Genomic DNA, 26376 nt, shown 5'->3' with positions numbered 1-26376 from the left:
TTATTCCCTCCATGTTCTGTTCTGAGGACATAATTATTAATTTCCTCATGAGCTTATAACCTCTGTGGTATCCAAATGTTTCAGAAACAATATGTTCATTTTCAAAACCCACCTGGGTGACCAGGAGTCCTTTGGAAAATGGCAACTGAGGCACAGATTGAACTTGAAAGTATCCACAGATTTTTTAATGTTCAATTTCAGAAGCCTACAGCTTAATTTTTCCAGTTCACCTGCTATTACATAGCATTTCTATGTTCAAAGCTCTGCTCCCATTGAAACGAATTTGCTTCTGAGAGTTTCTTTTCTTTCTTCAGAGCACTCACATCACCCAGCTTAGCAACCCCCTGGGAAAGACAGATTAAGTAATTTAATTAGCTTTATCTGAGAGATCTGTGGCAAAGGTGAATGCAGAATTTGGCTCTACAGGGCAGCATTTATCTGCATTAGGTGGACAACTGGCTTTTCTTGTTGGCAGTCCTCTGCCATATTTACTTCTCACTTTGCAAATCCTCCAGCACATGAAGCATCTTTGTTCTGTCTTGAATGGGGGCTTTCTAAAATCAGCATTTAAATAAAGATGTGCAACAGCATGAGCTGTAATCAAATACAAGAGAACTATCCATTCTGTGGAGAATTTTGAGATTTACAAACATCCAAACGAAAGTGAAATCATTCTTTGGAAATCATTATAAGATCACAGACAGGAGAACAGTTTAAGTGAAATTCTGGCTGCCAGAGAATCTGAGTGGGGCTTTCAGAGCCTCCCACCTGGCAGGCTGTCAGGGAGCCAAAAGCTTGGGAACTGGGCATTTATGTGCTGTTTGACCTTAGGCCTACTGGTTCTTTGCACTGTTGATCAGAAGGAGCAATTAGACGCTCCATGAAATCAGTTATCCCATTTTTTAGGAGTAGCTGTTGCCCCTTGTCTGCATAGCCACCCATGCAGTCTGCAGACTCCAAATAACTCTGTCCCAGAGAGATGTGGCATGTCAACCCTCCTCCCCCTCCCCCAGCCCTTGCCTGTCCCTTGTCTCTGTCCCAAAACCTGACTTTGGAAGCTAGCAGTCCCATCACCTGGCTGCTGGGAGCTGAGTGGATAAACTGGCAGGAAAACGTGCAGGTTTCTGGTTGGCAGACACAGCTCTGTTGGGACCGTGCCTGACTCCTAATGGAGCTTTTTGGAAATCAAGCCATCTTGGCGTTATTTTTTTTTAATATTTAGACAAATGAATTGGCCAGTTCTGAGTTCTGACACAAAGCCATGAAAACTCCCCACCCTGTAATACAAAAGTAACAGGGGGAGACTGTGACTGCGCTTATTTAATTTATGGTATTCTATACCTGCCCACCACTTGCCTTTGCAGCTGTAATAATACCTCTTCAACGTGTTTTGCTTTGGCCCATGTTAAATGTAATTTTCTTGTTAGCTTTTCTTTTTTTTTGTAAAGTAAACTGAACCCCCTTTCCTCTCCTTCCTTCGAAGTGGAAACAGTAGTTACTGACATCTTCAAAAGTAATCATTGAGATTAGCCTTGCACAGGTCCTTGCCAAGAGCAGAATTATTCTCAGCACTGTTTTCTCACTCTCTGTTTGGCTCTCATGGTTTTTCAGTGGGGTTCATACACATCTGCCAGTGATAAAGGGCTACTGGAGTCAGAGATCCTAAGGAAAAGAATATTCCATGGAAGATGCACGTTTTGTGTTCATTCCTTCTCAGAATGACCTGTCCTCCTTAGTTTTCTCCAACTCATCGTTGTCCAAGACTTGGCTCTTCTCTGGGTTCCAAAATCAATGTCTCCCCCACGTCTTTGTCATCCCATTTCTTCACTTCTTTGTTCTCATGACTCAAAAATAGTCTTGCCCTTCATGAGGAGCTCTCAACTTTTTCTCCAGCCTCCAGTTACAGCTCTGGTCTAGCTGACAACATGGTATTTGGTCAAAGGTTGGACTCGGTGATCTAGGAGGTCTTTTCCAACCCAGATGATTCTGGTTGTGGTTCTGTGATTCTGCCAGCCTTCACTTTCTCCGTCTCCACTGGGTTTCAGCCTGTCTCCCCCTCACATGGCTCACTGCTCACTGTCAGTGCTGTACCTCACCCCACTGTTCCCTTGTCCCGGCCTCGCATCCCCCAGCAGTTTCCCAGCTCCACTTTCCCAACCCTTATCACCTCTGCAATCCCACCACAAGCCCAGTGCCAACTTCTGACATCCCTCCACTGGTCCAAATGCAATTCTATAATTCCCCTTTTTTACCCCCTGTGCCACTTTCAGCTCCATCCCTTGCATGCCACCTGCATGCCCAGCAATACAGGCTGGTTCCCCATGCTGCTCCCTTGGCCCCCACATCTCTTCCCTTTCTCTCTGCATTGAAACAACTTTTTTTCATGCTCTCTGGGCCCAGCACGGGAGTTATTTGAGCTCTAGAGAGACAAATCTGCTCTGATTTCTCACTTCTCACCAGGCTGCACCTACCCCACGTGTCTGGAACTGACTCAGACACTGAAGGATGTGTTACTCAGACCCTGGGAGATCTTAGCTGTTAGTCACTGGAAAATATCCTCTCAAGATATGATCACTGTGGGATTTTTGTCTATCTGTTTACTTGGTTTTACTCAGACAGCAAAATTTGGGCACCCTTGTGATGACTTTTCATAGGGGCAGCAAGATATCTGATGCTAGTGCCAGCACCTGCCAAACTTGAAATCCTTGCTGCTAACTCGTGGGACTTCTCATATTCTCACAATGTCTTTTTTATTTTTATAGTAGAGTTTATTTATACTGCATCTCTATTTTTCCACTCTTATCCCTTGTTCTTGGAAAGGGCCAAAGAGTTGTAGCTGAAACTTTCCAGCTGAAGTGGCTCAGCCTGAGGCAGACACCTGGCCTGGAAAAATGCTATCCAAACAAAAGTCAAACTGCAAGCACGTGGAAATAGTCTTATGATGAGAAGTGTTGACAAACAAAAAAAGAGGTTATATTACCTACCCCACCTGGAAGTTTCCTGTTTCCATTGAAAAAAACCTCCAACCTTCAAGTGCAAAATTGTAAAATAATAATAGCAGCATCTCTTTTACAGCATTTTAGTAGATCCCAGAGCATTTTAAAAACAGGAGTGAGTTATTATCTCCATTTTTTATTATGCAATTCATAGTAATAGTTTTCCCAGCTACAGTAAAAGCCATCAGTAGTAAGTGATGATTTTCTTGTCATCAGTCCCGTGGGACACATTCTCATGTAAACAGCCTGCTGCTATTCACACTTCTCCAACAGGAATTAATTGAAAAAGAAGCCCCTGAGAGGGAAGGGTACAGCATCATTAAAATAAAAAGTGTGGTGTTCAAAAGGGCTGTTTCTGATCTTGTAGAACTTGTACATCTCACTGATTTAGAAGGTTTTTTGTTGCCTTATACCAAAGTGATAGCACTTCACCTGTTGTGAACCACATAAAAGAATTGTATCAGCCTTGTTTCTTTTTAGAAAACAAGCAAAACAGACAGGGGCTGCTTCTAAATAGCTTCATGTTGCAACTATTTGAACAGATTCTCCTCACCTTTCCTTGGAAGCATCTAGCTTCTTCTGACATATAAAATATTATTGGTGCATTTGCATTGCACTTCTGCTCAGGGAGGGCTGGTTTAAATAGTGAAAAATGTGCAGGCACAAAAGGGGAAAAACATCAGGGGAAATCTTTTGAGGTTTCTTGGGATCATGGTGCAATCTGTCATCAATCAGTCTGCTAATCTGTTCAAATTTCAGGCTGTGCCATGGATTATGCCAAGTGTGAATTCAGTTTCATGCACATATCTAAGACCTTACCTGTCCTGCTGACCGAACCTTGCCAATAACTTGAGCCAGAAAAAACTTCTGGCCTTGATGTCCTTCAGATATTTCTTCTATTACATCACTTTCTGCCTTTCTCTCACTCTCCCACGCAATATGGGCTTGGATCCCTCCAAGCCTGTCACAGCTTCCTCAGGAAAGAAATGTTCAGATGTCTCGAAGTGACAGGGCTGTCACGGGCAGGAATCACGCAAGGACCACGTGATGAGAATGGGTGAGAATGTGCAGTTGTGCAAAACACCCTGCAAAAATGCACTTACCAGTCATCCTCAGGTCACATAATGGGCACGGGGAGCAAGGAGAGGCAGAGTCTGATTTAAGGGAATGTGTATTTTAATAGGGATATCTCCTGTGTAAGAATCCCACCACTTAACCTGTAGAAATACCTAATGAAAAGACCGAAACAGTCTGGTATTCTTGTAAGATTTTTTTTTTGCCATTCAACACAGAGCAACTCAGGGTTGTCTTTGCACTTAAACAGCTGACTTACACTCTTTAAAATCTCACAAGTGTCATGTGGATGCTGCAGTTGTGTCTTACTTTGCAGCAGCACACTTCTAATGTACTGCGTTCCTAATGACTTCACCTCTGACACTGCAGGAAATGGTCACCCAAAAGTGTCTGTCAAAGTTGTTTCACTGCTGTCCTCATCTTCAGGATGAGGAATTACTATGTACAAATGTAAAGCTTTTCATTTAAATCTAAAATAAGACTCCCTGGGTTTGTGCACAGTCTTATGTCTTTCAAACACAATTTAAGTTGGTGTATGGGTGCCTTTATTTATGAATTATGTAAACAATGTGAAATGAGCCTTAATACTTGAATAAGAGCCTCAGCTAAGGAGTTCAAGAGTATCTGTATGTTATGCTTGGGTTTATCAAAAGTCTGCCCTCTTCTCTCACAGTGCAGCTTTATTTACTTCAGGTTTGGGAGAAGGAATGTTCTTCCTCCTTTTTCCCTGTGTTTGTTTTGTCAAATATATTTGAAATACTACCTTATATATTCACTGAAACTGCCCTCAAAATTTTAAGCACTTTGCTGCACCAGGTTAGTGAGAGCTATTAGCACTGTGTGTGTAAGTACATGTAGTAAGGACATACAGAAAGCAAGACTGTGTGTGCATGGCAGGTTTGGAGTATGCTGGCCTCATTTCAAACAATGTGTACAACATACATCATCCCAAAAATCTCCAAAGTATTAATCCTGAGAAACAGAAGGGTGATATAAAATCAGCGGGGTGAAGGTGAAAGGGATGGTAGTGTGAAACCAAACAGCTCAAGGGAAAGATTTTCAGAGACAAAAGATCATTCTGTTGAAGTCCTCTCTCATCTAAACCTGTAACTTTTGGCTCTGATTTTGTTGATCTTAACTTTTCCCAGTTATACTTGAGGACAAAGATCATTTTAGATCATTTTAGGGGCTTAAAAAGGGCAGTAGCTCTGGATTAGGTTCCAAAAGAATAGTAAAAGTAACTGCTTAGTACTTCTGGACATGTAACCTGCAAGCGAGGCCTCTAATCAGGCAGCACTTTAACAAGGAGGGTTAACTGCTTGTTGTGTTAATATGCTCTTGCAGCTGCTTTCTTATCTTCAAATCTAGGTTCTGTCTTTTGAAAATTAGCAGCAAATGCATCCCCCTGGGCAGGGGACTGAGCTCCCATCATGCCAGGTTTGCATGGTGCTTCAATATGATAAGGGCATTCACTTCTGCCCTCACAAAGGGGGCTGAAAGGAGGCGGTTCTGTAGATGGATGAGACATGACTCTTGGTTTCTACACAACGTTTTAAACCCTCTCTCCTTTTGGAGGAGCTCCCATAGCAGCATCAGGAGCTTGTGAACACCAGTGTTGCATGGCAGGGAAGGGGAGCGGGGACTAAGGTGAAGGGTGAAGCCTTTTCACATGAAATCCAGGATCACGCAGCTGCCCAAGGAGGCTGCACAGCTTGGTGGTTATTATTTTGCATCAGACATCAATATTCATTGCCAGAAGTATTTTATATTGCAGACACAGCTCCTGAAATAGTGTTGTTGGAAGAAAATCCGCTAGGGAACTGTTTATACTGATAAAACAGGGGATGGCTTTCATTTTTCTGTGCAGAGCCATGGGAGAGGAGCAGCATGTTCACAAGGCTGCTGCAGGAAACAGGCCATCTGCAGGATGCCCTGTTTTAGTGAATCATCTCAGCAGTTCCTTCCAACATAACTCCCATGGAACTGAGGGCAAGAAATTAAGGATGTTCCTCTGCTAATGGAGAGCAGCGTGGAAGCCCTCCTTGCCCTCCTTTACAGCAATCTCCCAGAGGTACAGGAGACCTTGCTAGGGCACAAAAACATAATTTAAATCTTCCTGTATTAGCACTAATGAGACTGGCCCGTGCTCCCCTTCTTAAACAGACACTTAATTCAAGCACTCATCAATAAAGCACTCCCAAGGCACAGCACTTGGTTGCATGAGGCACAGATTTTCACTCTCTTGCCCATTGCAGGGAGAGAGAAACATCCCTCCCACGAACAGAATCACACATTCATATCCTGTTCTCCCTTTCTCTAGTTAAGATGTAACAACACATATATATAAAATAGCATAATTTCCCCCCCAAAATCAAATACAACCTCTGAAGTATGGTCAAATTGAAGCTACATATAGGAAGGGAAAATAAACACACCTTGAAGTATTTAAACATACATTTCAATACATCTGTCCTACTGTAAATTTTCTGTCTCAGAGTTAAAATACTATATTATCTTATATTTTTAGTGCTGTTTGGCAATGATGCAGCTTTAGTTTGAAAAAAAAACCTCCACATGCTAGTTAATCAAACTTGATATTTTCTTCTGTCAAGGATATATGTCAACTTTTTATTGCAGATATATGTATAGAGAGAGAGAAAGAGATGGCAACTTTAGTGTTTCAGAAATTAATTGCCTGTCTTCATCACATATTTTTAATAAGTCATTTTTTTGTGATCATTTTCTTCTTCAAAATAGCAGGAAGAAAATTTATGTGCTGTGTTAGGTCACCAGAAACTTCCTTTATCAAACCAAACTGGTGAACACTAAAAAGAACATTGAAAAATGTTCTTCAATACTTCAGAGTTGTTGCTAGACTATTTACTTTCTTTATAGTACTGATTTTAAATCACACACTGGTTTTTAAAATAAACTCCTTGTCAGGACTGGAAGCTGCTGCAGGTTGAATATACATTATATTTTATGAGGCAGAAATATATGCTGATTTCCTCTATATCTTAAAAACCTGAGTAGAAGGGAAATGTGCTGTCTATAAATATTTTAGCCAATTTCTGAAATGCTCTGCAGGCTGCTACTTAAATTTTAGGGTTGGTAAATGCAACCTCGCAAATCAATATTTTCCAAAAAATACTTCAGTGTGACCTAATGATCCTGCTCCCTGTTTTCTTCATCAGGGAGATGGAGAGCAAAGATGCACATAATAATCCCCGAGCAATATTTTGTCTGACTTCTGATATCATTTTGTCCGACTTCTGATATAATTTTGTCCACAAAAGATTGGTTCAAATTTGTTACACGCTCAGCAGAAAACACAGAAGCAATTTTGCCTCCCTGTTGTGAGTTTTAGAATGTCTTTCAGTAATGATGTCTGAGAGTGAGGGGAGGGTTTGGGCAGAAATGTTCTAGGGGGGGACTTGGCATTTAGCAGATATTTGCACTCAGCAATGGGAAAGGTTATGTCAAAACCTTTTGACAGACACGTTCGAGTAATTTCTCACTCCCATTTATATTACAAACTGCTCATCAATAAATGCTGAGAGAAATTTGGCCTTTTTCTGCTGCTGTACAAAGAATCTGAGATAGCTCATGTGAGTGGATTAACTTGAAGAGGCAGGCAGACATTTTGCCTCACTTTGTGGCAGTAGGTCCCCCGGTGAAAAAAGCAGATAACTTCCAGTGCTCAAAGTTCAAATAAACAGGGTGATTTCTACCAAGTTTCTTTTGTTCTGTATGACTGATCTGCCAGATTTGCAGGATGCAACAGGACAGGTTTTAGTGATCTGAGAGATGGCAGCCTGGAAAAAGTCTCACGGCATGTCAGAAAAATTGATTGCAGTGGTACTTCTCACTACCATGGACATGGAGCCACTCTTGGGAGAAGCCAGGGAAAGCCTGTATGTGTGCCTGATGTGGCAGCTGAGCATGGTCATAACTTCTCCTCAGAAAAGGGCATCACAGCTATGCTGGAAAACGGGAGTTAGTATCTGATTTGTGTCAACCTCTTGCACCGTGATGTGCATGTACACAAGGATTTGAACAAAGCCTTAGTCCTTTGGGAGGTTTGTTATCACAGAATCGTGTTGGAAGGGACCTTAAAGATCATCCAGTTCCACCACCTTCCACTGGACCAGGTTGCTCCAAGCCCTGTCCAACCTGGCTTTCAACACTTCCAGGGATGGGGCAGCCTGAGCTTCTCCGGGCAGCCTGTGCCAGGGCCTCACCACCCTCAGTGTAAAGAATTTCCCCCTAATATCCCACCTAAGCCTTCTCTCTGTCAGTGTGAAGCCATTCCCCCTTGTCCTGTCACTCCAGGCCCTTGGAAATAGTCTCTCTCCATCTTTCTTGTCGACTCCTTCAGGTCCTGGAAGGCCACAATTAGGTCACCCCAAAATGCTCTGAGCTGACAAGTAATGGTCACAGGTATCTGTCCCTGCATCCCAGAAACAGGACACTGGCAGAGGAGCAAAACTGCTGCTGGGGAAGTCACTGGGCTGGCACACATTGCAACCCCTTTGGAGAGCTTTCCTGCTTCAGTTCTGAGGAAAGCACAGCCTTAGAATTGCTAAAGGGAGAAAGGACAAAAGAAATACAATTAGGTAAAGCCACCAACTCCATTTTCTTCTGCAGCTCGCTCATATAGATCACTATAAATGTTCTGCTCTGGGTATCCTTCCATCTTTCCTGTTAAAGATGTTCAGATGTACTACAGATTATGTGTAAGTGATCTCTCAGGCAGTAGGAGAATGCACTCCTGTATCTAAGGGACATAACCTCCAGGAACCTTCTCCTTTGATAAACGAGGGTTTGAGTACTGCTTGCAAAGTTGGTTGTGCAGCCTTTTCAGGAGTGATGGATGGAAACCTATCTTAGATCAATGCCCTGACTGTCAGAGTGCTCCCCTGAGAACTGGAGAAGATTTTGATTCCTTCACCTGACTAAGTATTTGAGACTCAATTTACCAAATTGTTAGTAAACATTCCAACCACAATCCGACAAAAGTGAGGCACCCTCATTATCCTTTCTATATTTATTTAATCTAACCCACTGTTTCATTTGTTTTTATCAAAAATATCTGAAAACCACAGATTTTTAAGACATAGAATTCTTTCCTATGATAGAAAATAGGATACTTTCTTGCATGATTTTTTTTGGGTTCAGCCACAGAATACTAAATAAAGAAAAAGAAAGAAAACAGATTTGCCAGATTTTTCCTTAGCAGGAATTAAACACCAGCTTGAATATTTATGACTTTTACCAACCCTCTGATTAGAAATCAGTTTTAACTTAATTTGCTGTCCTACAAGTACTGTATATGCCTTTCTCTTTCTGCCTCTACCCAACATTAATGGGGATTGTGACTTGAAACACTTAGAAATAAATTCCAGCAGCAGTTAGAGAAGCTCACACTCCCTTTCATCACATCCAAGAAGCAAAGCTAGAGCCTCTTCCAGGTTTATTCCATGATCTAAGCAAGGCCCATGGACGTTACTGAGCTCTTCCTGGCAATGTCACTGTTAACAGACTGGGGGAGCCTTGAGCTGTGATGTGATTTGTGGAAGAGATGCTCAATATTCTTGCAAGAGTCTGCCAGTGATGTCAGGTGTCTCTAGAAGCCAGGACTTTCCCTGCTTGTCACCTCTGCTTAAGCACTGGGTGGTCAAGGAATGCAAAGGTCTTTTGAAAAGATGTGATTTTCCAAGCTAAGCAATGTCCTGTGCCTGCTGAAGGTGTAGCTTTTGCATATTAAAACACACCTGCACATCTGCTCCATTATGTTATTTTCAGAAACCAGCCCCGTGATTTCAACAGTTCCTCTCTCCTGGTTTGTTTTTTTTTTTTTTCCCAGTCCCTCCTTTCATCCAGCCCTTCGAGTTCCCGCGGTTCTCCATTGGGCAGAGGGTCTTCATTCCCTGCGTGGTGGTCTCCGGGGACCTGCCCATCACCATCACCTGGCAGAAGGACGGCAGGCCCATCCCCGCCAGCCTCGGCGTCACCATCGACAACATCGACTTCACCAGCTCCCTGAGGATCTCCAACCTGTCCCTGATGCACAACGGGAACTACACCTGCATCGCCAGGAACGACGCGGCGGCTGTGGAGCACCAAAGCCAATTAATCGTGAGAGGTGAGGAGGTGTAATTACCTCGAGGGGCGCTAATTAAGCGGGATCCATCGGTGTTTTGTGACGGTGTCTGTTTGATGGGAAGTACAAAAGGGAGGGGAATGTGGTAATCCCTCCCTTCCTAACAGAGAACACACAGAGCAGTGAAGCACAGAAACTAATGACACTTTTCTATCTAAAAGTCTTGAAACTCATCAAAAACCCTGGAGTGCACAGGGCGGATGGGGGAGATGCAAGAGTGACTTCTTGGAAAATTGTATGAGGCACAAGCCCATTCTTTGGGGTCAAGCCTTTGAAATGGTATCAAATTATTCTCTGCTGTTGTTTTAGTCTGGTTATACCCATTTTTTATTTAGATCACTCTCTCCTGTAGCATTATGTCAGTTAAAAAGCAAAGCATTGATGTTGACTTTGTGAGGAAAAGACCTGTTACCAGGTTGTTCTTTTCCTTATTTATGTTTATTATGCAATTATCTCCATTCACTCACTCTGGTGGCTTCACAACATTTTACCTTGAGATGGATGTGACTGGATGTTCAAGTAAGCAAACATTTTATGTGTAGCAGACCTTCCAAGTCACACCTTAGCCAAACTACCCAGACATCATCCCTTGTGATATATTTTCAAACTTACTGTGCAAAGGTTCAACAAAAGCAAATTACTTCCTTTCCTTTTCTAGAAGTTTTTTGAAGTATTTAAAATTTTCACTTTTAAAAAACGAGAGTGTCTTAGTCCTCCCTCTCCACCATCTCTTCCTTGGTACCAAGCCATTGGGCTCCTCAGAGAAAGAGGGCACATGGAATAATCCTTCAGGTAACCCTGGTTATTTCTACCTGCTGCAGATCACTACATTTTATATTCTCTTCTGGAGATTTACCAAAATAAATCTTAAAATTTTAAAGGGGCTTTTGCAATCTTTTCCAGGTTTGTTTTTGTTTGTTTTTTTTTTCACCTCAAAAACTCACTTGAATTAAAGTTTTTTGAACAGCTCTTCCTTTTAAGTCAAAAATTCCCACTGTTTTAAGACTATCCTTAGTGGATTATTCCCTAGTTTTCCACTTATAGAATGCACATGTTTACTTTTTTTATGCTAGTATTCCCAAAACTCAGTGGCACAAAAGTCCATTACTTCTCCACTAGTTTTGGTATAAATATTACTTTACTTTTTTAATTTCCTTGATTTTAATCCTATTTAATATTATTCAGTACAGATGTCTATTACTTACCTCATTTATTTAGTAATTCTTAAATGAAGTAGTTTAATTAACTACATGAAGTTAATTATTCCTTTCCTAACCTGTTCTGTTAGCATTTAACCCTATAAGAGAACGAATCACTGCAGCAGCTCTGTGTGGGTTCCTACAGATAATTCTGGGATGGTGGGAAGATGTGGTTTTACCACTGAAAATCTCTCTCTGCCACCACTGTCTGTCCCCTTCAGTGCTGAGATACTGGAGGCTTTAGGAATTGGGTCAAGTGAGTCCATGTGTGGGGATTTCTGCTCCGTGTCCCACTGATGGGGACAGGTCCTGCCCTGCCCTCACTTCTCCCGACCTTTCCTGAGCTGCACTTTCCCTGTCTCCTGCTGCCAGCGGGTAATTCCTCCCCTGGAGAGCCCCTGCCTGCCCTGACCTCTGTTCCCTGGACATGTCTGCCTCTTGCTGCCTTGTTGGGCATTAATTAGATTTCCCTTCTTGTCAAGGAGAGGAGTTTTGGGGAGCCTTCTCTGGCGCCCTTCACACACCCCTGACACCAACACCTCCATTTTCACCTCCACTTCCTCCTCATTCTCCTTCTGCTCTAATTTCACCTCCTGACCAGGGCTCTGCCCTGGTGGTGTGAGGACAGCTGTTGGTGTGTGTGCCTGAAGGGTGTCCTCATAAGCCCACAGGCATGACAGAAGGGGCTTTTCACCCTCTTTTACCCTCTGGAGTCCTACTCCTCCAACTTTTTGCCATTTTGCCCTCGTGCTTAACTTTCTGCCCAGTTCATGCTCTGCAGCAGCCTCCTTTAAGCCTCTCCTCTCCCTTCTCTCTCTTGCTGTCAGTTTAAATGGTAATGTTTTAATCAGTTTTGCATATGCATCTGAGACAACAGCTCTCACTCAGAGGAAAAGTGGAAAATGTAATATCGTGTTTGACCTGAATTCCCTACCAAAACCCTACACTGGCCTTTTTCCCTGGTACTGAACTGCTTCAGCTGTCTCATTCCACACAGGCCAGAAGACAAACAGCCACTGTGATCACTCCTCCTCTGCATCCAACCTGACCTATACACATTTAAATTAAGACTTGGATTTTTTTTTTCCTGCTGCCTGTTTATTCTCCAAGCTTTCTGATCTCTCCTCATCCTTTTGTTCGTAGGTGCCATGTAACTGAAACACAGTATTTTTTCTAAATTAACTAAGGGGTTTATCTCTGAATATAGGGAGAAGTGGTGCTTTAAGTCCTCTTTTTTCTAATCCACATTGTGTGCTTTAAACTTAACTGTTGGCTATCCTAAAAGTCTGGAGCTGGAAATATCTTAATTATGTGCAGATTGTGCATTTTGATATGAGAGTAGACAGTGAGAAAGTGAAATATGACTGTTACCCACACAGTTCCTTTTTCTTATCTATCCTGTCCTTGTATTCATTTCAAAAGTCGACTTTAAAACAATGCAGTCTCTCATGTTTCCAAAATAAATGGGAATCCATATCATTTTATAGTACATGGGTAGAATTAGATGTAGAATCTAAACCTGGTCCATTCCTAAAATGAATGAAGAAACACGGGCCAACTGCTCATTGCTACATTTGAATTACTAGTGAATATACAAACTTCTGCAGAATACATACAGCCCCAGAAATTCTTCAGCTTTACAGCTCCAGATTTTTTCCTCAATATTTTCTGTGTCAGATCACATGTATCTGCTATTTTTTATCATTCTTAAATTCCCATTAAGTTTTAAGTCTGTTAAATAGATTTCCTATATTCTTCCTACAGATATTATTTTTGATGTCTAAGCTGCATTGCCATTTTGCAAAGAGCATTGAATGGCAAAAGAAAAACAAGCACTGGTTTCTTAAAATCTGTGGGCACCTTATGTTAAATCTTTGCTGCTGTTCCAATTATTTTGTGCTTTATATAAGCAATCAAGTGGCATAAGGAGCCCTTAAAATCCAGCAAGGCTGGATTTTTCCTGCCTTAAATATCAGAGGAAGATGACAACCAGCTTCCACAACATTCCATAGGGGATGGAAGGCACCAGCTGAGAGGAAGTGAGATGATGAAGTTTTTGAGCATCTGGGTAAGAAGACTTGAGGGCAAACTCAGTTCTCTCCTCCATGGGTTTCTTGGTGAAATAAGGCAAAGTCAAATGCTCTGGACACAGACCTGTCAGCACTTCTCTCCAAAAATTATTGGCCAATTTTAGATAAATCAGAAGAGGGGAAAACACCTCCAATGTAGCTAAAAGCCTACAAACTTAATGAAAAGAGGTGATTGTTAAGGAACAGAGTGTAACACTGGATACCAGAAAACCCACACAGGCAAACCCTTCTGCAAACACAAGAAATGCTCCAGCTGGAATCTCTGCTCAAACACGAGGTACAAATCCACAGAAAATCAGGCTTGGTTAGTCCTAATGGTTATGGAATATCTTTTAAAAGCTTATTAATTAGCCACCAGGAGAATTCCCACTGTTCACTGCATCTAGGGACTGCAGGTAGGAAGTTGAGGTGAGTGAAAATGGGGCTTTCCTCCTCAAAATCGTGGGCTTTGCCAGATCCTGACCTGCAGTTCCTCTGTGAATGCATTGAAAAATTGCAAGCTAGAAGGATTTCTCAAAACCTCATAAATTACTATTATTTTAATTTTATTCCTTGGCACACTCTTGGTTTGCTAGGCATGCTATTAGGAAAAGGAAAAGAATAGGATCCTGTCATGAGAACCACACAGAGAAATTAGGAAAATATCTTCTCTGTCAACTACTTATATCATCATGAGGAATTAATTAAGGCTTTACTCATTAGGGCTGTCTTTTAAAGAGTGATTAAAAATCTATATACACTTTATCATGTGTTATTCATTTCTGTAGGGTTTCCTAAAATGGGAACGAAGTAATTATGAAATAAAAAGGGCTTTAATTGGTAACCAAAAAGAAAAAGCTCTTCAATGTATTACGAGTTCAAAATTTTTCTGATACTACCTTGAAAGAGAATTCAAAGATAGTACTGGATGCATAAATCATGATTTTATAACTCCTGTTAGTGAACACATCATAAGTTAAAATTGAGATAAGGTCTTTAAATACCTAATAACCCCCCATGATGCACTTAGTGCATTTAGTGTAAATGTGTTTTCATTTTGTGCTTACCAGGAGTGTCGAATATCATTAGCTAGTTAGGCACCCAATGAGGGGTCCCTGAGCCTTGGATATTCCTGATAGGAAGTGAGTATCCATCTGCTTTCTGATGTTTGCTGGTGGTGCTGGTGTGATGCAGCAAATGTGGTTTGTGACAGACGAGGGAGGGAAGATTTATGGTTGCAGCTGGTGTCAAATCTCATTTATTTCCATTGCTGGTGTTTACACTGAGGCTTCAAAAATGCCCTCTTAGAAGATTCACTTCCTATTTAATGTTCTCACTGGACAAACCTGATCAACACAAACCACTGGGCACGGTCTCACTTTGCAAAAGTACATCTTTTTTCTTGAACTGCAGAGCAAATGGTTTCACTAAACCAGCTAAATCGACCCCTTAGGTCCAATGACCAAATTTAATAACTGTTCATCTTTGCTAAAGTACAGTGTTTAATGATCTCATTCATTAATACATCAATGGTTGCTTTGGCTGATTAAATTTCTTCCATCATTTTGACAGTATGATCTAAATGTGAAGTACAAATATTCCGTGTAGAAATGAAACATCATATTCTGGGCCAGTGTCATAGATTATTTCTTAACTCACTCCAGCAGCCCACCAGAGGAGCTGTGTTAGGAGCTTTCAGAATTGTTCCCCAGAGTGATATACTAATCACTGTACCTGGGAGCCAGAAGAGCTCACGTGGATTTGAAGTCCAGGAAGGACTGTGGGAGTTTGTCATCTGGTCCTTGGAATAAAGTACGGGCAAAAAGGAGTTCTGGATTTACACAGAGCAAACTTAAGTCATGGAATTGATGTGGGATCATGGGAATCTCGTGAGGTTTAACAAGGCCAAGTGCTGGTGCTGCACCTGGGTCAGGGAGACCCCTGGTACCAACCCAGGCTGGGGGATGAACAGACTGAGAGCAGCCCTGGGAGAAGGACGTGGGGGTGCTGATGGGGGAGAGGATGGACATGAACTGCCCATGTTTCCCAAATGTGTCCTGGGCTCATCCCACAGCAGGGCAGCAGGGGAGGAAGAAATTCTTCCCTGTGAGGGTGGTCAGGCACTGGAATAGGTTTCCCAGAGAAGCTGTGGCTGCCCCATCCCTGGAAGTGTCCAAGGCCAGGTCGGACAGGGCTTGGAACAACCTGCAATAGTGGAAGATGTCCCTACCCATGCAGGGGGTTGGAAAAGATGATTTTTAAGGTCCCAACCCAAACCATTCTATGATTCCATGACTGTGAATTTTAGCATGCACACATAAATCGATTTTTGTTAGCAGCTTGTAAAGTCAGTCATTGAGGGCAGTGCTGACATTGGCAAGCAGTGTGTTCTTAGGGTACCAACTCATATTTTATCATCTTATCAGGATTATTTCGCACAGGGAGATACTAAAAGCATTTTCCTTCCTTTAAAATGGCACTGTGACATGCACACTATCTTTCATATCCTATTCTGATTGCTCTCATCCTTTGTTTTCCCATAGCGAGAGCCTGAGACTGCTAATCATAATATTGACTGAAAATACCTTTTTTAGGTCCTTTGAGTTCAGCCATTAAATAGTTTGCATCTGTCAACTTATTGCTCTTACCCTAAACAATTCAACAGCTCATTTCTCATCACAGATCCGTGGGCTGCCTTAAATGAGAGAGCCTGGCATAAATTCACTGTAAAAGCAATTTTAAATGCCCTCCTTTACAGGCTCAAGGAACTGTGCTGTTGAGACAAAGTTGATAATAAAAGTAGAACTGTTCAGTCATAATCATGAGCTATTTCAGTGTTTCACTTCTAAAGGGGCAGAGAAATCCCACACCTTTACAACTAAAGAGAGAGGAAGAGAACTAATTGTTTACTTTTTTCCATTAACTCAAGCACATCAGACAAAGTACCTTCATTAAATTCTTACTAAGCATATATTCTTTAAGGGCTAATGAACTCCTGAAAGAGAATGAAAAAGTTAATGTAGGTTTATAACCTAAAGCTAAATAAATATCAAGACTTAGATGTAAACTAAGTGGCTAACAGCATGGTGTTCCAGACTGTGGTAGCACATAACACAGAACAAGTTATTAATTTGAAATAAAATTGAGAAGCAAACCAGAAGAGAGGAAGAAAAATGTGAAGGTCTCCTCTGTTTGCTTTTTAATCGTTTACATAAGAAGAAAAATCCTGTGGCTTTACCTAGACAGCAATACAGAAACAATTGGAAGGTCACTGAATGGGTAATGTTATTTTGCTGTAGCATCTTTTCTGATGTCTATTGGCAATCTTAAGACTAAGTGGGAAGGGTTTGGGTCTTCAAAATCAGAGCAGCAGTTGGCATTTTTGTAGGTAGTACTAAAGGAAGCCCAAAGCTTTACTGAACATAGAAACTGTTTCTATTACAGGGTATGGGCTGAGTTTTTGATGGGTAATGCTGAAACACACTTTGTTTGTGAAGCAGAACAAGAAAATAATATGATTTCTAATCATACACCTCGTCCCGGAGCTATATAGCAAAATTTTATTTCTTCAGTTGCCATTCTGGAGTCATTCTGTATTGAAAGTAATGATTAAAAACGAGAATACCAAGAACATCTGAGAAATGTTTTATATATACATATATCCAAAACACAGTGAAATCAATATGATGAAAAGCCCTGTTCAGAGCTTGTCAGCATTAAAGGCACAACAGCCCAAGGATATCTACGTGAGTTCCTTAAAGATGTGAAAGGATGCATTTCCATAGAAATGCTCAAAGAACATTTACTCTTGGCATCCGTCCATTTTTCTCTATATTAGACAAAAAGTGTATTTTAGCAGATAACTTTAATGCAAATAGTATTTTAAAAACTGATTGTCTTTATTCCACACTAAGCAATCTTGCTGAACTTTTCCAGAACTTTCTGCATGTGCCTGCTCATATAATAAAATAAACTGTTTCCTGAAAAATTAGCACTTCTTGCCAGTGACATCCATAACAAATGAAGAATATAAAGAAAACTTTTCTCAAAGAGAGGGGAAATAAAACAAGTTACAGAAGTTTTGTGTTATGAGAGAGATTTTAAAAGACATTATACTCCTTATACCCTTCAGTGGTAGAGGAGGCCAGTAATTATCAGTCACTCCACTGCATCATTTGTAACCACTCATCTCTAGGACTGTAAGACTGGTGCTGCCGAGCTGGGTTTGTGTTTTGTGTTGGTTTTTTATCCCTCTTTATGCATAAGCAGCTTGTAATTGATTTTTCAGAAGTTGTAAATAGACATTTCCTTACAGTTAGCGAGGTGAAACAAGCCGATGCCGCCGGGCCGAGCCGTACAAAATCAAATCTATTTGTGCAACTAACTGTGTTTTTCACCTGCTTTGGAAAATAAGCAATTTTGTGTTTGGGGGGATAAAATGAACACAGAACAGTGAGAAAGGAGCTGCTGAAGCAAACGCCTTCTCTGAACAGATAATTAGAACAGGGTGGGTGATTGCCCAGAGCTGCTCTTACTGGGATTTCATGTTTGATGCTTCCCTATCGTGAATCAACACAACCTGCAACTGTTTGTTAGTGTGGCAGGCATTTGGAAAGCCAGAAGGGCTGTCAGCAGTAAAGATATCTTCTAGTGGAAAGGTATCTCTGTTGGTTCCTTCCATCTCTTCTAGCCACGTTCCAAACAGCAATAGAGCTTTTTTGTACAGTTGGGCAGTAAACACCTTTGTGTTATAGCGACAAGATTCAGTGAGGAAAATATGCAGTTGGAGGCATTATTTTCCTTCCAGAGGATTGTTCTCCTCTTTTAAAAAGCAGTTGTATCTATGAATGTGGAAAGAGAAAGTCGGAGGGGAGTCTGGGTTGTGGAGGCACAGGGAGGAGGACTGGAGCTGTTGTGAGGAGGGTTCTCTGAACCTGCAGAGAGAGTGTTTATGTACCTCCAACTTTTGGCAGTCCTGTCCACGCCAACACTGGCAGCTCCAGTTTCTTCTTAAGGAAAACTTGGGACTCTTTGGTGTCCTGGGAGGTGTTATTTGCATAAACTATGAGAGTGTTTATACTGAAAAGAACCTCAGGGTCCTATATCACAGCACTGGTGCTTCTGCTGTGGTTTTGCTGCGCAGTGTTTTTGATGTGTAATTAGTCCTGTATTCATGGCTAGTAAGAGCTGTTTCGGGTCCCAGGGCAAATACTCCCTGTACTGAGCTCCCTTTCCTTGCTGCCTTGCATTTTCTTGTGATACAACCTCCTCCCATCATTCCTTTCTTAATTTCTGGCACTTCTGGAGAGGCAGCTGGTGGGATCTGATGGGTGTCCGGGTCAGAGCAAGGAGGGGCCTTTGTTCTGTCTCCCCCAGATTTCAAGGTCAGTAGTGGCTGGACTTGAAGAGCTGTAAATCCATGAGGCTCCATATACTGTGGTGGGCAAGGAAAAGCCAGGAACTATTAGGATTTCACCTTAGTGTGACGCTGTAATCAAGAGCATTTCAAAAAGCAAAGTTATTTGAGAAGAAAAAAAACCTGTCACAGGTTCAGTCACCTCACTGCATTTTCTCTGTGGCACTGTAAGAAACGACAAAAACACGTGGGATAAGGACACAAATAATTTATTTCTTTCTCAGACATTTACTCCTTCATGTTCTGAACCAGAGAACAGGAGTTCAGCAAATGTTGTGGCCTTAACTGACTTTAATACAACCATTAAACACTTTTAATATTCAAGAACTTTTGTGGAGCTTTCCACGTTCTTCACATCTTTCAGCTTTTCTTTCCAGCTTGTCAAATTTATAGGTTTTATTGAGACTTTGACATTTAGAATCAGCCCTTTGTGGTGAACTCTTGGTCTAACATTGTCACAAGCTGTTTTCTTTACTGTGCACGTGCATTTGGAACATGTAGAGCTTTTCCTTGAGATCAGCAGCTCTTACCTTATTTATATACAAGTAGGTAAATACTTGCCTATGTGTGGAAGACTCATTGCAGTGGTTTTATGCTACCTTGGAATAAATCTAATAATATGTATACATTGATGCACTGAAGTGTGAATTCTCCTCTTCAACTTAATGCAAGGAAATTGTGTTGAACCTTTTTATGGCTGTTTGTAGAGTGAAGTCCTATTAGAAGTTATGGATCAAACACCCTTATTTTAATGTGATTTGATTGCTATTAGAAGCATTATTTTTTAAGGTTATTTACACTACATAATTATTTTTTTCTAAAGTTTACTAGTTACAGTTCTAAAAAGCAAACATGGAAAAACTCAGTAGTTCTTAGACATCTGATAAACCTCTGCTTTATGAGAAAGCATTTATTATCTGGCTACAACACCATGATTTATCTATTACTCCATTTTTAACCTCTCCTATGGAGAGATTTCATAAACTTCTTTTTGTATCCTATGAAGACCAATGCTTTTGTTGTGCCTGGCAAGAAATACATTGAGACTGTGCACAGAAGGAAAATAATCTGGTGAAACCAGCTGTACTATGTCACTCACTGAATCATCAAAAAATTAAATTTGTTTTTTTGTTTCTGCTGTGAAATTTTTATGCCCCTGTGCTTGTTTGACCGGTGTGCCATTTTGAGGTCACCCTCACTGTGACCCAGTAAGTGTCACAAATTCTCATGGCTCCCTTTGCTTCCTCCCACAGTGCCCCCCAGGTTTGTGGTTCAGCCCAGCGACCAGGATGGGATCTATGGAAAAGCTGTAATCCTCAACTGCTCTGCAGAGGGTTATCCTGTCCCTACCATTGTCTGGAAGTACTCAAAAGGTAGGATTTCTGTGGGGATTGCTGGGGACAGGCTAATTCTGGTTTAGTAAAAACTTACCCTTAAATTACTGGTTTAATCTTCACATTGTCAGAGAGTGTTTGGGTGCAATAAGGGATGTATCCCTTGTGTTTATATTGTTCTTAAATCATTTCCCCAAGCACAAAGTGCTGGTCACTGTCATGGACACTGTCATTGGTCTGCCTTGGAGATGTCCCAGTGCTGTGACAGTGCCCCTGTGTAAGCTGTGGCCTCAGCAGGCAAATGAAATGGATGGCTGAGAGAAAAGATATACAGCTTTAATTGAAACAACCTCAGAACAAGGTTCACCAGCAGCATTTGGCTCATTTCCCCCCCCCCCCTTTCAAAATTCATGATAACATGGCCAATCATATCTTTTCAGCAAAGAAGAGAGGTCAGGTAGCATTAACATAAGCAGTAATTCAGTATGTGCTTTACATAATGCTTTAACATTTTCTTCTCATGTAACAGAGCATTAAAACTGGCCCCACTTGACCCTCAGTAACCACAGGAAATTGACTGCTTTTTAATTAAAATATGCTGCCTGATAAAGTGTGTCTTCTGGACAGTTGTCTTCTGGTAGGCTTTAGCAAAAAAAAAACAAAAACAAACAAACAAACAAACAAACAAAAAAAAAAAAAAAAAAAAAAAAACAAAAACCAAAAAACTCTTTACCCAATCTGAATGAGTTAACTCCTTGAAAAATAAAATGAAGTGCTGTTGAGAAGAAATCTTTCTGTAATGCCCCATGGTCATTTTTTGTTTCCTTAGGACCTAAGTCCAAATTGTATTGGAAAAGGGGTGAGGGAAGAGAAGTATCCTGTAATAGACTATTTTTGCTTTTGTTGATGAATTCTGGTTCATTGTAAGAAAGGTACGGAGTTTCAAATTCCATTAATCTCAGTGACATGTGGGTTTTTAATTATGAGTACAGGTCATGAAAAAGTAATTCTGTTTAGTTGTGTTTGTGTGCTGAAGGAGGGTGCCAAGACAAAACGAGTTGTAATTAACTGTGAAGAGATAAATAGCCCATCTTGGGATGATAGAACCATAGAATCATTAAAGTTGGAAAAAAATTCCAAGATCATGGATCCACCCTGTGCCCCATCCCCACCTTGTCCCCCAGCCCAGAGCACTGAGTGCCATGGCCAGGCCTTCCTGGGACACCTCCAGGGATGGGGACTCCACCACCTCCCTGGGGCAGCCCCTGCCAAGGCCTGACCACCCTTTCCATGAAGAAATTCCTCCTGATGTCCAACCCGAGCCTCCCCTGGCTCAGCTTCAGTCCATTTTCTCTTGTTCTCACTTGTTACCTGAGAGCAGAGCCTGACCCCCCACCTGGTTACAACTTCCTTTCAGGTGGTTGTAGATACTGAAAAGGTCTCTCCTGAGCCTCCTCTTCTCCAGGCTAAACAACTCCAGCTCCCTCAGCAGCTCCTTATATGACTTACTCTCTAGACTCAGTATAAATATAGACCTTAACCTTAATGAAGGAGAAAGGGATAGTTGGAGTGACACTCTGCCATCAAGTTTTTAAGATTTATCAATTAGAACTCTGAAGCTTTTAAGTCAAAGAAAGTTTTGATAGACACGTGGAGTCTTATCCTTGGAGATACTCAAAATCCATCTGGGCATGGTCTTGGGCAGCCAGGATTAGGTGACACTTTTTGATCAAATCAGTTGGTTCACGTGGCCACCTGAGGTCTCTTCCAATCTCAGCAAGTCTGTGATTCACTGTACACTCACCCACACAGTTGTATGGGACAAGCTGCTGTCCCTGCTCAGGAAGGATCTTGGCTGTAATAGCAGTAACAACGTGTGTGACGAGTAAGAAGCTTTTTGCAAACTGCCAGGAAGAATTTTTCCCAGTTTTTCCCAGTAGCTGTCCCTGGAACTACCAGCCTTTTCCCTTCTGTGAACATTAAATCGTTCCCAGAATTTTTCATGGGAAGAAATACGAGAAGTGAGTGCTGGCATCTACTCGGGCAATCAATCACAGGCATGTACAGTTGGTAAGGCAGAAATATGCCTTCCATCTGAATGACAGAAAAAATGGCTTATTAAAGAAAAAAAGAATTAGCAAAGGGAAAAGTGAGATATGCATGTGACTAGAATAGTTGAAAAATCAACAAGGGTGACAGAATTTTTATGAAAACATTATCATTTTAACATTTTTCAGTTCGCAGTATTGGTCACCAGACTTCCTGTGAAATTGTAAGTTCCCAAAGTGAACTCTGCTAGGAATAAAGGGATTTTAAGTATGCATGTCTGGTCTTCCTAATATTCTAGACATTGTATTCATAGGTTGTTTTAGCTTGGTATGTTATCCTAAATCATTCCCTGTAATCTTTATTCATCATATTTCCTCCTGGTCTGACTCAGCCCACTGCTTATAGTAATTAATGCTGACAGATATGTGTACAGAAAGCGGTATTAGAGAATTCCATTGAAGTGAACTACCTTATGGTTTCCCTGAAAATTCCCATCTCCTGCTGCCAGAATTGGTTGTAAACCCCTTTGTTACAAGAAACATATTTTAATGTACACTTAGAGAGTCCCCAGTGCTGGAGGAACCTGAACTCGTGGTGGGCATCTGGACAGTAATATCCTGTTTCCTATTGCCTAAATCACCCAGTATCTTATTTCCAAGGAAAAGCAAATTCTTTCTTAAAGTTGATACAAAGTTGATACAAAAATCTTTGGCTTCCTGTCTTTTTATGGACCTTCCATTCTTACATTCCTGCCAAACATGGTGCCTCATTCCTGATTAGTGCTCTGAGCTTTTCATTTGTTACTTTCTTTGTTTTATTTGGGGGGGGTTGTGGGATTTTGGTGGTTTTTTTTAACAGTCTGACTACAAACATGGCAGAACAGAGATTTTTGTGTCATCAGTCCATCAGCTGTAGGACAAAATAAGCAACACAGTCGCTGATGTGGTTTTCCATGTCACCCAGGGTTTTGTAAGCAAGGTCCTAGAGGTCCCTTGAGTTTGCCATGATTGCTTCAACAGACATCCCTCTTAGTCATAAGAAATTCATTTGGTGTCTGCATTAGGGATGCAGACTTATGTGCCTGCTCAGCTCTAATTGTCAATAATTCATCAGCCTCTAAATGTACGACAAATGTGCCTTTTCACCCATGAACGGTCTGAAAATCTTCATTTCCTCTCTCTCCCTTTCTGGTTCCTCATTTTGTGCTCCTTTTGCCCCTTTACATTTAATGTGGGCAATTTATTCCTACTGTTGCATTCCGAAAGTCTTTCTTTTGAATTAATGACTTCTGTTTTGGCAAAGAACCACTCTGTTTATTCTGCTGATGTCAGAAGCCATTTGTGTTTTAGTTGCATTGAGCCTCCAAGAAAAGGAAGCCACAGTTTCTACCTTATTTTAAGAAAGCACAAAAGGTGTTTCCCTTCCTAACTGACCTATTCCCATGGGTTTCCTGCTCCAGGTGCCGGGGTTCCTCAGTTCCAGCCGATTGCACTGAACGGTCGTATCCAGCTTCTCACAAACGGCTCCTTGCTGATTAAACATGTGCTGGAAGAAGACAGTGGATACTACCTGTGCAAGGTCAGCAATGATGTGGGAGCAGACGTCAGCAAGTCCATGTACCTCACTGTTAAAAGTAAGAATTAAACACTTCTCTGTGATCCAGATATTGCCATTGAGTGAAAAGGGCTTGTCTACTGCATCCTTAGTTTGGTGGGGAGGGAGGGCAGAGGTTGGCTTTGTTAGTTTTCGTTTTATTTTGGTCTTCAGCTGCATGGAAGTTAGTATGGTTATTTTTTTTTTGGTAGAGGAAGAGAAGGGGACTTTGAGATGAAAAGGATTAACATCTCATTTCAAAACTATTTATATTCTGTGAGCTGCAGCTGGGTAATGAAGGGAAAGTGAAAAAAAAAATTGTTGGTCAAGAGTAAAAACCAATAACAAAGGAGAAATACCCACAGGAACTGTTGCAAATCTTATAATTTGAAGGAAATATAGATTAAAAAGTCGTTGATCAATCCTAAATATACCATAGATGCATACCATATGTACAACTACAGTTACTATAGGTAGATACTACAAGATATTACAACATCCTGTAAGATTTTATAGATACAGCCACAACAGTCATTTTGACTTAGGCAGGTAATTTTCAGAAAATGCATCTAATTCTGCTGGATCTGGAGTGCTTACACAACCTCGACCTATCTGTGCTTTCCAGGCGTAAGGGGCAAAAGCAATCCAGTTTTCAAGTGGATGTTGGCTGTGATCCCTTCAAACATCAGCATTGCTTAGGAAATAGAGGAAATACAATGAAAAAAAAAAGAAGCTGTTTAAGATAATGTAATTTCTCACTAGAGAAAAAAAAGAGACTATTGTCACCTCAGCATGCCAAATGTTCCTGGATGACCTATCAGACCAGTATTGAAGGAGGTCACCAAGCCATGCACTTTCATGTTTGTAGGATTTCTGAAGATGGACTGAGTGCTTTGAAGTTCTGGGATGTCAATTAGCTTGAAAAAGATTTGCCCTTGAAAGTACAAAGATGGGGTTTTTTTCAGAAAGGAAGAAAAATCCCATTTATTCTCTGTTGGAGAGTGTACTTGAGTCCATTAATGTTTAGGTTTAGCGGTTTTGTTTGTTGTTGAGAATGAATATCTAAATTATTTCAAAGGAAGAGCATCAACTTTGTTAGTTTTGCAAGCCCCAGTACCTCAGATGTCCTCTCTATGCTAATTTACCATAGTGGCTTTGTCTTCTGAAAAATAACATGATATCCCAACCTCTCCAGCAAGCATATTAAATCCATACTTTGTCTGTGGATCAGCAGAAGTTCCAGCTTCTGTGGTTTCCATAACTGGCCATTTTTTGGGCCAAACCTCCATTGTAGCAGCAATGCAGTGCTGTAATATGCTACAGAAACCCAGCATTGCTCTGGTTGGCAGCTCTGCTCACTGCCTGTCTGATCACTGCATGCAGTTTCATGTGTGATAAAAGAGCATCCCTTATCAAATAAGAACAGGAGCTTCCCTGGAGAGTCAGTTGCTGTTTGAATCTAATAAAAACCCCTCCGGCTCTGAGATAGCAGGAAAGCACGTCTGTACCCCCTCACACACCCACCCTGACACAGCACAGCTCCCACCACGGCTGTTTGAGAAAATGCTGGTGGTGTTGGTGTGTGCAGAGAAGAGGCACAGCTTTAGCTTTTATCAAACACACGTTAAGGACAAGATGCTGTGAGAAAATGGGCCGTGGTGGCCCTCAGGTGTTGCTGGATCCTGGTGGAGTGGTAGTAGCATGTAATACTTGCACCTGTTCACGTGGACTGACTCCAAAATGAGGGCCTGGATCTACCTTTAATCTCTCTGGCACTGTATCTTGTCATTAATTGTTTTCTTTTTCCCTGTGGTTCCTTTTCCATCTCCCCACAATCCTATTCCTGGACCCTGGTCCTCAGCTTAGTCCCCCTGCCAGATAAAAACCTTGGGCTACCTTCATGAGACTCATAGTGCTCTCAGTTAGTTGATCCTTCTCCACAAGGTCCCCCTAAATGCCTTCTTTAGTCAGAGGCAGAAGGTGAGGCCTGGCCTGTGCAGTTGTTTATGGGTGCAAAGTTTGTAAGTAAGAAGCAGCCTTCCAAAACATAAACAAAGATTAGCTTGTGGCTTCCTTGTGGCAAATTGGTTTCCCACCTTCCTTCAGTTTATGTGTGGGTTGTCTGTGAGCAGTAGCTGAAATCACCTGATGAAAAAGTAGGGTGGATTTAGTGACTGATTATGGAACTGGATTGACTCTCAGAAGGAAAAACATGGCAGCAGTGCCTTTACAGCCGAATCCTTCACTTCTTCACAGTCCCTTGTGCCACAGAAACCTCATGTATGTGATGCTAACCATGGATAGCATCACTGTGAACTTAAAAATAAACCCTCTTGTGCACAGGTGATTCTTCTCCTCCAAGTCTGATAAAAGTTTCTCCCTACTCTGTCAGTAACATTACTGCATAAATTTTTACCTTTCATTGTTCCTGTTACAAATCTCTTCAATGAGCCAATGCTTTACTCTTCCAGAACTTCCAGTGT

At 41.4% G+C, this 26376-nt stretch overlaps 1 protein-coding gene across 1 annotated transcript in view; it reads left to right on the top strand.

Moving 5' to 3' along the window:
• The window catches only part of DSCAM (DS cell adhesion molecule), a 440753-nt gene that overhangs the window by 277616 nt on the left and 136761 nt on the right, over nt 1-26376 (top strand). Inside the window, exons 9-11 of the mRNA XM_029964757.1 lie at nt 9937-10215; nt 20171-20290; nt 23760-23933. Coding sequence (XP_029820617.1) covers nt 9937-10215; nt 20171-20290; nt 23760-23933 — 573 coding nt within the window. The remainder of the gene's footprint in view (nt 1-9936; nt 10216-20170; nt 20291-23759; nt 23934-26376) is intronic.

Source organism: Manacus vitellinus, unplaced genomic scaffold (genome assembly GCF_001715985.3).
Source record: "Manacus vitellinus isolate BGI_N305 unplaced genomic scaffold, ASM171598v3 scaffold_7_pilon, whole genome shotgun sequence".
NCBI lineage: Eukaryota > Metazoa > Chordata > Aves > Passeriformes > Pipridae > Manacus > Manacus vitellinus.
This window is presented reverse-complemented; position numbering and strand designations above follow the sequence as displayed.